General features: G+C 35.0%; 1 protein-coding gene across 3 annotated transcripts in view; it reads right to left on the reverse strand.

Annotated features, from left to right (window-relative positions):
- LOC145583089 (putative polyribonucleotide nucleotidyltransferase 1, chloroplastic) overlaps positions 1 to 15299 on the reverse strand; it is a 32472-nt gene extending 17173 nt beyond the window's left edge. For all 3 annotated transcript variants that reach the window (XM_081640222.1, XM_081640223.1, XM_081640225.1), the window contains exons 1-12: positions 14906 to 15299; positions 10714 to 10782; positions 10440 to 10546; positions 10012 to 10054; positions 8377 to 8460; positions 7804 to 7868; positions 7551 to 7707; positions 7409 to 7465; positions 6363 to 6476; positions 4779 to 5042; positions 2424 to 2498; positions 1637 to 1750 (exon numbers count right to left, since the gene is read on the reverse strand). In XM_081640222.1, coding sequence (XP_081496348.1) covers positions 1637 to 1750; positions 2424 to 2498; positions 4779 to 5042; positions 6363 to 6476; positions 7409 to 7465; positions 7551 to 7707; positions 7804 to 7868; positions 8377 to 8460; positions 10012 to 10054; positions 10440 to 10546; positions 10714 to 10782; positions 14906 to 15184 — 1428 coding nt within the window. In that variant the 5' untranslated portion in view covers positions 15185 to 15299. The remainder of the gene's footprint in view (positions 1 to 1636; positions 1751 to 2423; positions 2499 to 4778; positions 5043 to 6362; positions 6477 to 7408; positions 7466 to 7550; positions 7708 to 7803; positions 7869 to 8376; positions 8461 to 10011; positions 10055 to 10439; positions 10547 to 10713; positions 10783 to 14905) is intronic.
- Between the last annotated feature and the right edge of the window lie 1878 nt (positions 15300 to 17177).

A 17177-nucleotide genomic window follows, 5' to 3' on the forward strand; every position in this document is an offset into this window, starting at 1 on the left:
TTTATTTTGTACTTTTCATGGTCGAATATAACCATAAAATCAATAAATGTGCCAGATAGTGGTGAAGGAAAGGGACATTCCCAGCGTGCGAGCAATGGTGGTGTAGTTATGGCGGTTTTTGTTATTGCAGTGGTGCATATCCTGGAGATGATGGAAGAAGATGCAGGAGTGAGAGTTGGTGGTTGGAGTAGGGTTTGATTCCATCTTTTGTCTACCCAAACACACATGTATATTACGGGGATTTAAATCTCTTTCCTTACCTATCCCATACTTAACTCCTTTCCTTTACTCATCTCCATCAAACGGCCCCTAAGTCTATGTAAGCAATGACTTTGGCTTTCTTTTGAACTTGAATTTCAGCATATTACTAACATAGTAATGCCCTGTAACTTTGTGCTACCTTTTGGTATTGCCAAAATTTCTCATGTAGTGCCACTCATATGATGTACAACTGTTTCCCACATCTGGTTTACACAGCCTCCTGCCAAAATCTAATTGTCAATATACTCATCACCTCGGTGTAAAATTGGAATGGCATCACCTTGTCATCTTTGAAGGTCCACCAATTTATTGTTATAAACTTATGAATGCTCTCTTTTTCATCAACCCTAAAATATCAATTGTACCTAACAATCATTTAAGAGTACCTTACAATCCTTGCAAGTTGCAATTACACCTATTGCCTCCCTAAGCATGATCAGTATGTATTAGTTCAAGACTTATTCAAGATTCAAAGTGAAAATCAAGAGTGACTTTGTGCATTAAATATTGGCTATTAAAGCTATACTTTAAGAAACTATTAAATATTATAGATAACTGTTTTCCAAATATTTGTGGATTTCTAATTACTTCACTAAAGTCGGGGTTAGGATTGCATCAATGTATATGGTCCACTTGAAACTATCAACATCTATCAAGTGAGTAAAAACATCATGCACAAAACCTTTCCATTACACTTGTCTAATCTTTGATGGCTAGCTATAGTAAAAGAACGCACATTTCAAGTATTAATGGGATGTCAACATTTATCAACATGCAGCGATAGAATTTGAAAGCACATTAACATTCAAAAATAAATAAGAATCTGAAATAGCCAATAACTTTTTCATTGAATTTAGAATTTCTTCACATGCATTTTAAAAAAAAAATATTTATGTTGCTGTTAACTAAAGGAATGTGAGATTACAATACATAACATTAGTTTCTGCGTGAAAAATGCTTTTTTTCACAAGCCATAAAACATCATCTGTATAGCCCTCTTCGAACTTCTCTAGTTAAGATTGTAATATCTGTCAGCATATTATCATGCTCGATCAATGCTAAGGGCCAAAACCCATATTGAGATGTAACTGTTGCTGACATATCTCCAAGTATGGAGGTTCCTACTTGAAACATATGGCCAAATATTGGAGTAGTTAACTTTGTCTAAAGAACAAATAAATGAACATATTGAGAAGCAAGTTGATGTCTTATCCAATATTACGGCATAACTAAATGAAGTTTTTCATACAAATTAACAAACCTCATATTTGTATTTGCCATACTAATATGTTCAGAGTGTACATACATTACAGGGAAACTAGTGAAATGAAACACCCAATCAACACGAATGATGCATTTGAACAATCAAGCAAACCTGTGTCTCTCCTCGCGTGAAAAGAGCACTTCCATGGGCTCTAGGAAGCAACCCACATCTAGAATTGATAGGACGTATCTCTTCAGAAGTTCTCCCATCACTTCTTCGTCCTCCCTGTTTACAAAAAAGAATGTATTAAACAACTGACATCCATCTCAATCAGACAGGCTAAACAAATTAACACAGTTCATTGCTCTACTTGAAAAGCAACAAAATAAACACGAACCATATAAGCTAGATTGGTGTATCTCATTTTGAGTCGAATATGTGTGCATCAATAGCTAGATTGGAGTATATAGAGATAGAAGAACCCTGTACAGTGTACACAAAATTATGGGGTTGTGTTGCTCAAGACTAAGGAAAGTTATCAAGAAAGAAAAACAGGAAAGGGAATAAAACCCCCTCCCTCCCAGCACCTCCTTTATTTGCTAAATTTTTAAATACAATACTACTACTATTTGCCAATGCATAAGAATGGCAATCAATTTTCCTAATAGATTGCTCACTATTGAGAAATGTGATGGTGGAATCCACACTTTAACCTTTTTTATTCTATGAAATCATGAATTCATGATAGCTTAAAGTTATCTAACCAACGCGAAAACAAGAACGTGTGTACAAGAACTACAACTTCTTTTAAGAGAGCTTCAATTTGTTCTGCAGTAACAAATTGCTCAAAACCTCAGCACTCTCACCAAACTAATCATCAAATCAAGCAGAATTAGGACAAACATGAACAACCTATTGTTACAGTGACAAAACAAAGAATGCCAAATCCCAGGTTTACCTCAACAATACGTTTTCGCAGGTATTTTGATGTAGTTTCTTTGAAAACCAGCTTCACATCTACCTCAGAGAACAACTGCCAAAAAAACACTATTATTAATTATGCTCCATACTTTATTAGACATAAAAATAGAGTGAGTTGCACCAAGCAAAAAGCTCAAAGAGACTCAGCATACGTACACTAAAATAATATTTTCCATTAGGATCCATACTTTATGTGACACATATATAGTGTGAATTGCATCAATTAAAAAGCACTAACAGACTCAGTGTACCTATAAAGAATTATGAAAATTGTCACAGTTTTGCGAATTAAAAAAACCCAGACTCGGGTATTTCATCAATCATGAAAGTGATGCTCCCTATCCTGTCCTCTGTCCTCAGACCTTGAAGTTAGAAGTTTAGCTTTTTTTAGCAGTTTGGAATATTTTACATATATTATAACAAATTGATGCTGATACTGAAGTTCTAACAGTTTGAAAATGATTTATATATCTCCAATGTAATACAATCTAGAAAATCAAAAGCAAATATATGTAATTTGGCATAATGCCCACACTGGACATGCATCTTTATATAATCCTATTGATGAATTTTCCCTTGATGTCCTTTTATATAATATTTTTGGCTACTTAACTAAAAATGGAAAACAATATCCACGTGCTGGATTTGCAATTTAAAAGGCTAGATAACTGATTCCAATAAAGCAGCTTCTACACAGGAAGTTACCATCAAACTTTGGTATCACAAGGGAAAGATTGCAATAGAGTTTTAAACAGCTTCTATCAGAATAATGCACCATGCATCGTTCCATTTACAACGACCTTTTGAGAACTGAAGTTATAGAATTCAGTGAAAGCCATTCTATTATGTAAGACAATTGTATTATGATGATTAAATTGCTATTTAGTAAATATTTATCTAATAGTTGTGTTCAAATCACGTCACAAAAGGCTATAGGCAGTGAAGTTACTGCATGAGCCATCACAATCCGTTATCAAAGCATTACATGTACTGGTATTGAAATCACTTAACAGAAAATTACTGACTCAGTATAGACGCTTATGATTATTAGGACCAAACATTTCCCCATACAGAATAGATAACACAAAAATTGTAACAAAGGAAGTAGGAACGTTCAAAGTGTATAAATTCAAGATAATATTTGAAATAAAGGCATCAAAATCAATATACGGAGTATTAAATATTGACAATCCACATTGTAACATCTGACATCATTCAGTAACATTGACAAAATATTTATACAATCCAACAACCATTACAACAATCATAAAATTTTTGCAACAGCAACTGTAATCCTATAAACTTTCATCTTTACAGGATTTTTAAAGACAGATCCAAAGTTGCAACTACTAATAACAGACATAGATAATGGTCCCCTAAACCCTTCTCCACCCTGCTGGCCCTACCCCCAGCCCCAGGAATAGAAACTATATGTATGCAGTATTCCACCCTGTAGACATCAAGAGCAACCCTTGCACTTGTATGGAAAAAAGGCCTAAATCAAACATAGTTAGCAGGCTTTCAACCCTAAGACACCTGCCTACAAAATTTAGCAAGACCACCTTTAAGTGAAGCACTTGCTCTGCTATATGGAAGCCACGACAATTCCATTCAAATTGTTCAAAAATGACATTGTACCTAAAGTCATGCCTAGTTGACTTTCAAATATAAATGCAACCAAATTTTCACGGGAGCCAGCATTATAAATTTTTAAGCATGCAATAAAAAAAAATAATAATAATAAAAAAAAGTGTAACACGAGTATTTAAGAAAAAAGGAAGAGCAAAACAAAGTGTCAAGACAGTTTAAAGTGTTGAGCTAGATCTACAGGGCATACAGCAATAAAGTGGCTTATAACATAACTTGTAATTAATAACAAGAAGTCATAGATTTGACTGGCATACACTTTTCCATCTATAGAGGTCCAAAAATGACACCAGCTAACTCAGATAACCATGAGCAAATTTCCAGCTATAATTGAATAGTATTGCTGAGAATTAAAAGGAGAGATCAAACAGATAAGAACAAAAGCATAACTTGACAATGACAGAAACATGCCAATTTGTCCTGCAATAATGCAGTCTGCCATAATTTCAATATCTACAATTTCAGAACTAAAAGCAGAAAATGATCATTGAAAATTTTAACCTAAGCCTTAATGATTAATTCATATTTACTATAACCATTACCAAGAAAACCCTCAAATTCAGGACCCACAGATGCATCAATGTCAGCAGAGAATGAGCAAACAACTAGACATCTAGATGCGTTGAGAATCATAAACCAAAGAGAATGTTAATGACTAAAAGGATGAAGAGAGTGAAGGCTTTACCAAGGGAGTGGAAATTCTTGGAGATGGCTTTATATGAACATCACCTTCATCAACTTCACCATCAACAACCACTTCCTCATCTTCCTCCTCATCCTCGTACAAATCTGGCAGAGTTTCAGCAGTTACAGAAGCCCCAATCTTTCCAACATAGCCCCTCTGAGTAAGAATATCTACCACTTTCTCTTCCAATGACACAAGGGCCTTCCTTCTCGGTAATTTTTTCTTTATTTGCAGTGCATGTACCAATTCATCTCCAGCAATTTCCTTCCAAGGGAAAATAAAAGACAAAATAGAGGAAAGCCCAGTTATGCATTGTGCTGATTCATTTCTTGCCATAAACAAAATTAGTCAAAAATTAATACAAGCAAAACAGATGTCCTTTTTAACATCAACAGCATAATAATGAATCTATATTGTCAGCATAAAGACGAAGATAAAGGAATGATTGAGACATAAATATTTAATAATTAAATGGACAAAGTATTCACATCAGACTACCCAACCACCCAATTTGCTAGAGCAACAGAAGAAAATTAATCCTAGTTATAATAATCCATTAGTCACAAAATACTATTGACAACTATCAGGGCTCGTAGTTTTAGGACATAAGATGTTTAGTTATAACTACGATATATGGAAACGGGTGCAAGTATTTTCTATGGTTGCGGATATCAGGCATGGTAATTCAAATTTATTGACAAGGGGACATTATCATAAATGTGGTCCCGGGAACGTGGATACCATAGTTAAACTACTCGTAATATTATCTTCAACTTATAACAAAAAAAAATCTCATTTTTAATTTTTTATCAACATCAATTTCTACTTAGTTATTAAAGAGAGCATATACATATGTATATGCATCCCTACCAATCCCCACAATGTCAGACTACCAAAAGCAGTAAAAGAGAAAAGAAGTAATATATAGCTAACTACATGACTAACTTAACTGATATGTAGTTCATGTGAGATATTGTTAGAATCATCTCAATGTGTAATTTCATAATAACAACTTTTGACTATATTTACTTATTGATTATTAGGCATTGTAATTGTTGAACTTGATTGTTGGAAAACGTGATAAAAGATATGTATCCCTAATCCCTAACTTTTAAAAAGTTCAAGCAAACTCTTATGAATAGTGTGCATACATTTATACCCCTAAAAATGTTTATTTACTTATTTGCCCTCATTAATGTTAGACGCCTCATTTTTGAACTCTTTAGAACAGTGTGAACACATTTATACCTCTAAATATATTTGTTTACTAAATTTCCCTCACGAATGTTGCCAACAACTAAATTTGTGATATAAGACCAAATCGAAAGAGCTCCCAAGACATGGCTAGCTATGGCGCATGAATAATGCGCGTTAGCTACCCTAGTCAACTAAAAAGAAGAGAGGAAGTCACTGTTAACAGCATTTTAAGATGGATTAGAAAGGAAATTGAAAATGGTCTAATACCTTCCTCCGTAAAGTGAATTAGCCACATTAGTGCAGCACTATACATTTTCAAATCAAATGCGTTATAAAAGAAAAAAAAAATCATTCAAAAATCATGGATGAATGCTTCAACTCATATACCTCAACATGCTTGTACAGTTCTGGAGGTGGCAATTTTATAGCATCAAGCATTTTAGGTTTCCCACACTTTTCAACCAGGGCATTTATTTCCTTGCATATAGCCCGCACTGCTTCCTGAAATGACATTTTTCTAACTTATAAAGCTGATGACTAATATACCATGCATGTAAAATACAGAAAGTAAAGATCAATAAATATAAAATAAATTTCGGGGAAGAACTAAATCTTTTTATAATGACTGTACCCAAAGTCAAGTAAGTCGCAGTGCCACACTGTGTGAGAATTGAATTCTCACACGGTACCATTTTTGTACAAAATCACATTTTGGTACCAAAATATTTGTTACAAATACCACATATTGGTAAAAAAATTTGGTGCAAAAAAATAAATTTTGGTACAAGTAAATTGTTGGTACTATGTGAAATTTAGAAACCTAACACAATGTGATGCTAAGACTCCCCAAACCCCCCCCCCCCCCCCACGAGGTCTGGCAGCAAAGACCTAAACCATAATGAATATACCAGAGAAGGAATGGAATTCAATACCCATTATTTGGATTTCAATATGCACAATGGTTGGTATTCAATGCGAACAATGACAATATGAATTTCAATATGAAGATTATGAACACCTAGGTCTGAGAGATATGTATGTATGTATGAATTTCAGCTTGACCAGTGTAATGGTTCATGAAATTCATATAAAGGGGTATTGAATTCCATTCCTTTTGTGGTATACTATCCATGTTTTTGGCCAAATACCATAGTATCCAAAAGACATAGAATTTTCGCACACACTATTGCATCGACCAGCAATAGAAGATTTCACAACTTAGGGAAAAAAATAATAAGTATTTAGTTATGTCACGATGCAGTTGCAAGAGAATGGCAAGACCATCTGAAGATATTGAACACAGTTGTTGAAATCATAGCTGGGACTTATGGGGAGTGGCAAGAAATACAATATTCAGTCATGAAAAATAAACCAGACTTCACAGGAAAATTAATCTAGACACCTTAAGCAAGCTAAATTATAGCATATATCACCTGTCCAACTTCTACAGCTTCCAGCACCTTTTCTTCTGGGAGAAAATTGCAATAACCCTGCAAAAGATTAATTCCGCTTAAGGGTCTTCAAAAGACAGCAGTAATTCGAATTGTGACAGTGACTGATGGGATGAATACAAACCTCTATCATTAGGATAGCACTATCTGTGCCTGCTACTACCAAATCCAACTCTGAATCTTCTATCTCATTAGTTGTAGGGTTTACAATATAGTTCCCACCAACAAGACCAACACGTACTCCAGCAATTGTCTTTGTATGTGGTAATTCTGACAGAGCTCTGCATATTTAAGATCAGAAACAATTAACATACTGTACATTACATCTATCAGACAATCCATGAACACTAATCGTGTCAGAGTTCTTATAAACATACACTGCTATTCCAGCTGCTGTGACCGCCAAAGCATCAGGAGGATGCAGCCCATCATAACTCAAAACCTTGGCACAAGATATATCATCTCAAATAAGAAAACATTCTATGGATATGTAATGGAAGAAATTCAACAAAAAGTCAACAATACAAAATGGTTCTCTTGATTCATCAGAAATTGAGCAAATAAGCACAAAAAGGAGAGCACAAGTCTATTTACTTACTATAGACGGATACATAAGCCTTTAATCTAGTAGAGAGATATATTGATATGGAATATCTTTGTCCTTGATGCATCATTTTCAATAGATAATTTAATAGGAAGGAGGGACTTCAATATTGATATCAGTGATATTCTATCTCAAAGTTTTGCAATATTGATACAAAGAGTCTCAATAGATGTGCATGTGTTAAATTCTTAAAATTCTCAATGAAGGAAAGATATTATTGAGAGAGGAAAAGTTCGAGAGACACTTCAGGGATAAAGATGATGATTGCAGTGTACCAAAAAAAAAAAAAAAAAAAAAAAAAAAGCCTATAGATAGAAGCACAAACAGAACTATCAAGAATTCTTACCCAAGATAAGACCTGAGTTTCATGGTAGAAGCCCTTAACCATAGTAGGGCGCAAAGGCCTATCAATCAGTCTACAAACTAGAACCTGCAAGTAAAGTCAGTCAATTCTAAGATATTCAAGATGCAAAAGTACCCGACATAAACATATAGATGCCCTTAGGTTTGAGTTATCCTCATCATAAAATTTCATATAACCTAAGGGTGTCATTAGATTTAATTAATTTCGCTATCATGTATGGTATTAGGTAATAAATGGACCAAGGATGCTCCTTGTATGTCTATGAATGGACCAAGGATGCTGTGTTTTTAAAGTTTTCTCTGTCAGATCCGGATGTTCAGCATGGTTGGAAAATTATTTTCTCAACATACAATTTTTTCCATCAAGAGTCCTGGTATGCCCTTCTCATTTTTTGTATATCATTTTACAAGAAAATTTCTCTTTATTCTAAAAAACAATGCAACTTATAGCAAAGAAACTGAACAACTTACGGACTGCAGAACAGTGTTTTGACTAAAAAAAATTAAAATATAATTTTTTTAAAAAAATAATGAAAGAATTTAACAGTGCCCACAAAATAAATAAATACTCCCTCCATAATTTATTACTTGCTCCATTTCCATATTTTATATTGGAAGTGGGGTTGGTTGAAAGATAAAAAAAAATCTGAAAAAGCCAAAGTGAGTATAAGTGGGGAGGAGAGAGAATATGAAAAATATTAAAATATGATATTATGGGACCACTAGAGGGGAGGAAAATAGTAAAATATTATTACAAGTTTCCAAAAAAGGAAATGGAGCAAGTAATAAAATATGGCCGTAAAAGGAAAGTGGAGCAAGTAATAAAATACGGAGGGAGTAATGTAATAACAACAAAGGCACAGCTCTCAAACATGTTGAGTTAAATAAAAAAAAAAAGATCAAGAACCGATCAAAGAATCAAAATCAAGCAATGCAATTTACAAGAAAAGATAATAGAGGAAACAAAAACAAATCACCTATCATCAACTAATGCTATAGTCTGGAATGAAAATGTGAACCGTGATTTATTTAGAAATATCCTATCAACATAACACTTTAATACTTCTGAGTCATGTTATTGAGAATTTTTAACATACAAACTGAAAGTACACAAAGTATGCAACACCAATCTTAGCACAAAGTACACAGTAACATAAAAATTGGAAAAAAAAAATAATAATAAAAAGAGAAGATTTACAGTGCAATGTTTAATACAAGTAGAACTTTTCCTTACAAGATTTCTATGACATCTCAAAAAGGGGTAATACAGGAGGACAAGGTGTCTTCAGAAAGTAACATATAGATATGTATCCTTGTTTAAGCATGTAATGTGAGGAAAAACACCTCAAATTTTCAATACCAATCGTATATTGTTCTCTTATCTTCTTATCACCAATCAAAAGTGTCCAGCAGTTACATAAACAAATTTGAATAAATTCCAATAGGTTCTGATTCAAAAAATAATCATCAGCTAACTCGTCAACTAAGACATTCATTTGATTGTCACTGATGAACCTTCATCAGCATTATATGGCATGAAGATGCCCATGGATGTGGACTAAAATGAACTTATATAAAACAGAAAGTTTCTTATCAATCAAATAGCAGAGCTAAATACCTCATGATCCTTCGGCCTCCCTTCACGTTTGAAAAATCCGCCACTGCATTTGAAATTTTAATGCCAGAGGAGACAAGGTGTGTCAGATTTTCTTTTAAATACTTTGCCCCGGACAGAGTTAAAATGTCATTCCAAGAAGGATTATACCACTTTAGCGCACACATAAAGCAGTTAACCGACTAAGTTGAGATGAAAAATATCAGGACCTTTTGAAGGAAAATGTCAAAAGAATCAGGACCTGGACCAGGATACAATCCTGGACTGATTAATTTCAGAGAATTAAAAAGCTGTAAATAGAGTTTCTTTGTAATTTTTCCAAGGGACAAGCCAGCAATGATGTGAGACAGGGGAAAATTATATTCCTAGTAGAAACCAAAGTACTTTCATATGTGTCACCTTTGATTATTATACTGAGAGACAGAAATTACCTTGTACGACCAGCCGCTGAAAACCGCTCTTGATAATTTACAGAAAGGGGGAAAAAATCAGATGGCTCACTAGGTATATCAGCCATACAAACAGTAGTGTAGACAATCTGCAGGAAGAAACAGAAAGAAAGTAATAGTAAATCAGCCTAAACCGATAAGAAATCAAATATATACAGTTAACAAGACTACACATCAGTAATTGTTCAGTTTCCAGGAAGCATGAGCATTATTAATCAACGGGCTACAACAAGCAATGGTAAAGTTTTTAACTTACTGTTTCGCCATCTGTCACCGTAACAGCACCACTAGCTTGTCTCCCAATATGACCTGTTTCGACCAAGATCTGTTAAACATCCAACAAAACTTTCAGAATGATTTATATGGGACAGACAACCTCAACAGTATATCTAAGTCTTCTTTAAGAATCATATTGTTTGGTAGCTGAGGGATTTTGCCGTTTCCTAGGTGTTTCAAAATCTTGCTTATACATCAATGCACAATCTTTTACCGTCATCTGAAGCAGTTGTAATGTTGTATCCATCTGATACTTACTAAAAGCTCCACATCCAAATAGATGAATAAATCTCTATGGATGATAGAATTCTGCCTATACTGTTTTTAAGAAAAGCTGGGAATTCTCAATAATAAGAAATCAGTGGCCCAAATAACATATAAATTGCTTAATCCTCCATCACAATGGACAGTCGGCAATGAGAAATTTATATGATCGTGTTTGTGAAAGTTGATTATCATGGCATTGATATATTTTCTCTAAACACAGTGTTGCAATTTCTCTTAATTTTCCCAAATATCCTTTGTTTCACTCACCCTCTTCCTATTTTACTCTCCTTCCCCCATCCTGATCCTATCTTAATGCCAACATGATTCCAGTTTATTGCCTATAGTTTAGCAGGGGGCATTACTGTTGGTGTCAAAGAAAAGATCCTGCAGCCAGTCTTACTCAGTTCACTAGCCCCTGAACTTATAATTTCCCAACAGAACCAAATTTATTCAGAGAAAATCAACAATCGGATGTAGAACTACATGGCTGTAAGCCTAAAGCACAAGATCAATCTGGAAAAACTTTAGAGACCTTAGAAGGTTCATAAAAGGTATTTCAAGATCAACAAATCAAGTCAATCCTGATCCAGATACTCCCTCCGTTTTTTTTTTTTTTTAAGTACCCCCATTTTCCAAAAGCAGCTGTTTTTTTAAGTGCCCCATTTCTAAATTTAGAAACCCCACACACATTACATATTTCTCTCACTTTCTTTTGACCCCACTATCATTTTATAATATTTCTCCCCCTCGCATTATACCTAGTGGTCCCCCATTCATATTTCTCTTTCTTACTTTCCCAAATTTCTTATTACTAACCATACCCCACTTATATATTACTTTTGCCTAAAACTCCCTGCACACCACAATAGGGCACTTAAAAAGAACGGAGGGAGTACAATGGGCAATTTTTTTAAAAAATCTGAGGACTGAAGGCAGTGGAAAAAGTAGGAAACAAAGCCAACTTCCTATTCCCATCTTTCTTTGTCCTTGGACCCCTTCTTCTGTCAAGATGTTAAAATATGGTGAAAAAGAAAGAACAGTGGATTGAAGACAGGAACATTGAAGCTTAGAATTAATTCTTTATATACCTCAGCGTTAGTGTGTGTGTGTGTGTGTGTGTGTGTGTGTGTGTGTGGGGGGGGGGGGGGGGGGGGGGGGGGGAAGGGGGGTGTATCTTCAATGAAACTGGCATTTAACTTGATTAGAATAATGTATTTTCCAAGTCTTTGAAGTAATCAGGAAGAAATATGTGATTATTGAACCTGATAGTATTGAGGAGACAGATATGCTCATAGTAGGGGATATATAAAGGGCAAGCAATGGGAAAAGTTGTATAAAAAGTGAGACACAATTCTAAAAACTAGAAGAGCTTAACGAATTTAATTCGCATCACATATATTGCACTCAAACCTAAAAATGTTCCATTTCAATGATTGCATGGAACCAAAGGGTTACGAGCTTTAATTAGGCTAATCAAGGTGAATTCAATTAGGAAAAGAGGAGGCACACTGAAGAGCTGAAAGATGCACAACAGCCTAACTTACACCAAAATATAATATTAAATTTAATTAGCTGCACCTCACTTCAGTGAGGCGCGTGCTATAGGTGTGCGCTTTGATCCTAGGCTCCAGGATTCCTATCGCCTTAGTGCACATTGAGCTTTTATAAACATTACTTCATACCCAGATTTATTCCCAACATTTAAACAAACACACCTACAAGAGCAAACTTGCTATGCTCAGATAAGAAATAACAATGTCCCTCGCAGCTAATGCAGTTCCGGAATTTCCAGCCCCAACGTTCTTACAAAGCTCATGTAAAACCTTCCAAATAAATAAGAACCCCCAACCAGAACAGCACAAGCAACCAAAAACCTTTATCCCACCACTTTCAGAATTCAAGGGAACCCCCCATATAGAACGCTACAATTGCAATGAGAAATATATCCCTACCACTTAATGCACTGTCAATCTTTGACTAGTATGACTACTAAGGCGGCAGAATTGAATTGTCAATAGGATATGACACAGAAGCAGGAACAACAAGATGCATATAACTGTAGGTATAAATCTGAAAAGATTTATCTGTATGCCTGTAATGGCTTTCATAGTTTACATGAGCAAGCAAGAACGAATTTCTTAAAATTTTGCTGGATAGTGGGTGAATTTATAACTCATAGTCCCATAGAAGCAAAAGAGGCTGGTTTTGTACTCAAGGATAGCAGAAATCTACCATTGCACTCAAAGAAACTTGTTAGGCCGCAGAAGGATAGCAAAACACATTAATCAACGTCAAAATTAGCCCAATTCTTCTAAAGAAGTTTTTATAAGATGGGGCACAGTGCTTAGATATACGGGGCTTCACTAGTCTGGTAACAAAGAGTACACATTGGATTAGCCCTTGATGCATTGTGCAACAAACATCCACTCCTTTAAATAAGAAAGAGCACACCGCACCCCCACCCCCTGAAATATTAATGAGCTAAGTTTTAATCAGTCCATTATATTTTAAAATCTAATTGCTAGCCACTATGAGTTGGGGAAACACCACTTAGGTTAATCAATGTTCCACAACAATGCAATAGCTCACAAACAACAACATTCCTTCCCTCACAAGAATATGTTATGGTATTTTTTCTTTACGGCATTTCCATGCTGAGGATATGGTGGATAACATGAAAGAGCACCAGCTATTTGCTAAGGAAACCACATGCTTCCCTCAATAATGACTACCCTAGTAGAATTCCTTGGTGACTTCTATTTTAGGTATTCCCACTTTAGGTAATTGAGACACATATAATGGCTCTAGGGCTGTTCATTGTCCAAGACCTGACAGGACCAGACCAACCCGGACTGAACCAAAGACTGAAAAAAAAATGAATTTCAAGAACCAAATACCGGACCGATTAAGTAAGGATCAAACCCGGACAAACTGAAAAAAAGGTCCAAAACCCAGACCAGACCGGACCGGTTTGGACCGAATTTAGAATTTTTATTAAAAAATTTCCTAAATTTTAAATAATTTATGGAAAACTCGAAAAAAAATAAAGGAAAAACAATATTTTAACGTCTTTTTTTGTATGTTTAGTACAAAAAAGCTTATATGACTAAAGTTTTTCAAGTTTTTTAAGGATAATATTAATCATTATTAAAGGTTTTATGTATAATTTTAAGGAAAAAACCGGTCCGATCCAACACCGGTTTTTATAAGGTTTTGGAGTGGACTGGACCGGACCGAATACCGGGAAAACAAATTTCTTGAGACCGGACCGATTAGTTTGGTCCGGGTCAGTCCGGACCAAGGTTTGAACACCCCTAAATGGCTCTATTTTGGAACCTGCACCCTTACTGAGTGTACTCGCTCATTAGTACGCCGACATGCACAGCACAATCAAGCCAGGTGCAATGGTTTTCCAAAGAATTGATCCATGGGTCATTTCGTTGGTCAACAACAGCAACATACAGCAGGGAAATGCTGCGACTGAACTTAATCCCAAAAGGATTGAGTCAACTGCATGAACTAAGAACTAATCTCCTCAACAATAATTGAGCCAAAACTTATAATTAATTTCTTTACAAAAATGATTTTTCTACTCATTTGAGTATATTAACATCATTAAAACAATCAATTGTGGATATCTTCCATTAGGAAGAGGCACCCAAAATAAAACAAGCAAATGTGGGCAATAATTGGAATTCAAAGCTAACAATCAAAATTTTCACAACATTTGCAAAGAAGCTAAAAACCAAACAATTCCAACAGTTAACCACACAAACCCAATTTAACAACACAAACCAACTACACATGAACACACTAAAAACCAAATAAATTTAAAATTAATAAAATTAAAACCGAAAAAACTAAAATTTAAAACACCCAAATACAATTGAATGTTAGAGACTTACATGTCTATCACCAAATGGGATTTTAACAGAGTAAGGTTGAAGGGAATCATGGGTATACTGGTCAGAAACATGGGTTTCAGACATAGCTCTAAAATTGAAGTTTTTGCCATGGAAATTCCTAGGAAGAAGATGGTGTAAAGAAGGAAAAGCTTTGAAAGTTTTAAAGCGAGACAAAGCAGAAGTAGATAGTAGAAGCTTGCAGTTCTTTGAATGTGAAGATGGAAGTGTAGAAGAATGTGGGCAAGAATGAGTTAAGGAAGATAATGAATTTGCTAACATTTTTGAATTGTGGGACTGTTGAGGTGCGCCGGCTTTTTACGGTTGAAACTACAAAGGAGGAGAAGAGAGTGGAGATGAAACTACAGAGGCAGAGTGACCCTTTGTTTGCCTTATCTGTTCGTTCATTTCAATTCAAAGTACAACTACAAGGTAGAGGTGATTAAAGGGGGCGGGCCGAGACAGTTTGGATCGGGCCGAGAGGTAAATAATTCACACATGTGGGTTTAATTTATCGGATTTCACTGATTTGAATTTATCGGAAAATTTGTTAATTATTACCTCAAAAAAAGTCTTTGTGAATTACTACCCCTTAAAAAAATGTTGTTATTTACTACCCCTAAAATTAATTAATTTCAGTAACTATTACCTTTTTCACTAATCAGCCTACTTAGCCACTAAATGATATCATTTTTTGTCTAAATTCTAATTAGTAGCTCTTAAACCTTAATTAATTAAATAAACCCTTGAACCACGTCCCCACCACCATTGCACCACCTCCGGTGGCCCACCTTTGGCCCCTTACCACCTCTAAAAGCTCCTCCACCGTGAAACCCACTCCCCACACTCGATCCCCCACCACGAAACCCACCCCTCCCGTTTCCCCACCGCAAATCCACCCGCCTCTGGTTCCCCCACCACGATTCACACCTCCCTCCCACTTCCTCGACACAATTCCCACCTCCTCCCCATCCCTTACCACAAAACTCATCCCCCTTTTCCATTCCCCACACTGAAACATAACCCCATCACGTGATTGGGCTGTTTTCGAGGACTAAAAGAAGGGGAGGGGCGGTAATCGGTGTTGGGGAATTGGGAGAGGATGGGTTTTAAGGGTTGGGGCAAAGGGAGGGGCGGTAATTGCGGTGGCTTTCGCGGTGGGGGGTGAGTTTCAAGGTGGATGACCAAGAGGGAGTGGATTTCGTGGTGGGGGAGCTGCCGGAGGTGGTAAAAGGGAGCTGGCGGAGGTGGCGGGTAGGTGGTGCAAGGGTTTATCTAATTAATGTTTAAAAGTTATTAATTACAATTTAGATGAATAATGATGTCATTAAGAGGTTAAATAGGTTGATTAAGGAAAAAGGTAGTAGTTACTAGAATTAATCTGTTCTAGGGGTAGTAATTAACAACTTTTTTTTTAGATAGTAATTCACAAAGGCCTCCTTTTTGAGGTGGTAATTAACAAATTTTTCGAATTCATCTAAACTTATTAGACCTTATTAGAGTTGTAATTTGTATTTGTGTAACTCTTATCATAACTTATTTTTTCGGCACTAGACTTATCTTAACTTGAACTTTTTTTGAGCTGATTACTCCTGAAATATGTGAAAATCTGTTAACTAATACTAAAACAAAACGTGCTGACATCATCCCTTCTACAAATTGCACACATGTCACTATGACATAAAATTTTTTCCCGCCAATTTGTTATATTGTTGTCATTAGTTTTCATTTAATTATTTTTTTACTTTTACTTTTGTTTTTTATCTAATAAACCTTTCACATGCTTTATCCTTTGTCCCTATCAAGTCCTTTTTTTTTTTAACAAGTATATTAATGTTTCAACGTTTAAAAGTGTTTATTGTGATTTTTTTTGCTTTTTGTACATTTTACATGTAATATGCTACAGTAGAAATTACTTATCATGTATACAACAAATTAATGGAGTAGAAAACTTTCTTATTGTAAAATCGTAAAATGGCCATAGAAGATTTATTTTGATTTATAGCTTGAACTTATTAGTAAGTCATCTTGAATGGTTGCATTTTTCACGTATAATATGATATAATGTTTGACATTTTATTTTGACGGCCCATATAAATAAGAAAAGTATGTGTATTACTGTGAGTACTTTTCTAGAATTATTTTTAGCCCTTTAATTTATTGATCCAAGAAATTTAATAATATGTGTCGAAAAAAAAAATGAACTTTTAAAACTTAATAAAGTGGACATTTAAAAATAGTAACTATTAAGGAATTTAATTGTGCAAAAATAAGT

This window comes from Chenopodium album, chromosome 15 (genome assembly GCF_948465745.1).
Source record: "Chenopodium album chromosome 15, dcCheAlbu1.1, whole genome shotgun sequence".
NCBI lineage: Eukaryota > Viridiplantae > Streptophyta > Magnoliopsida > Caryophyllales > Amaranthaceae > Chenopodium > Chenopodium album.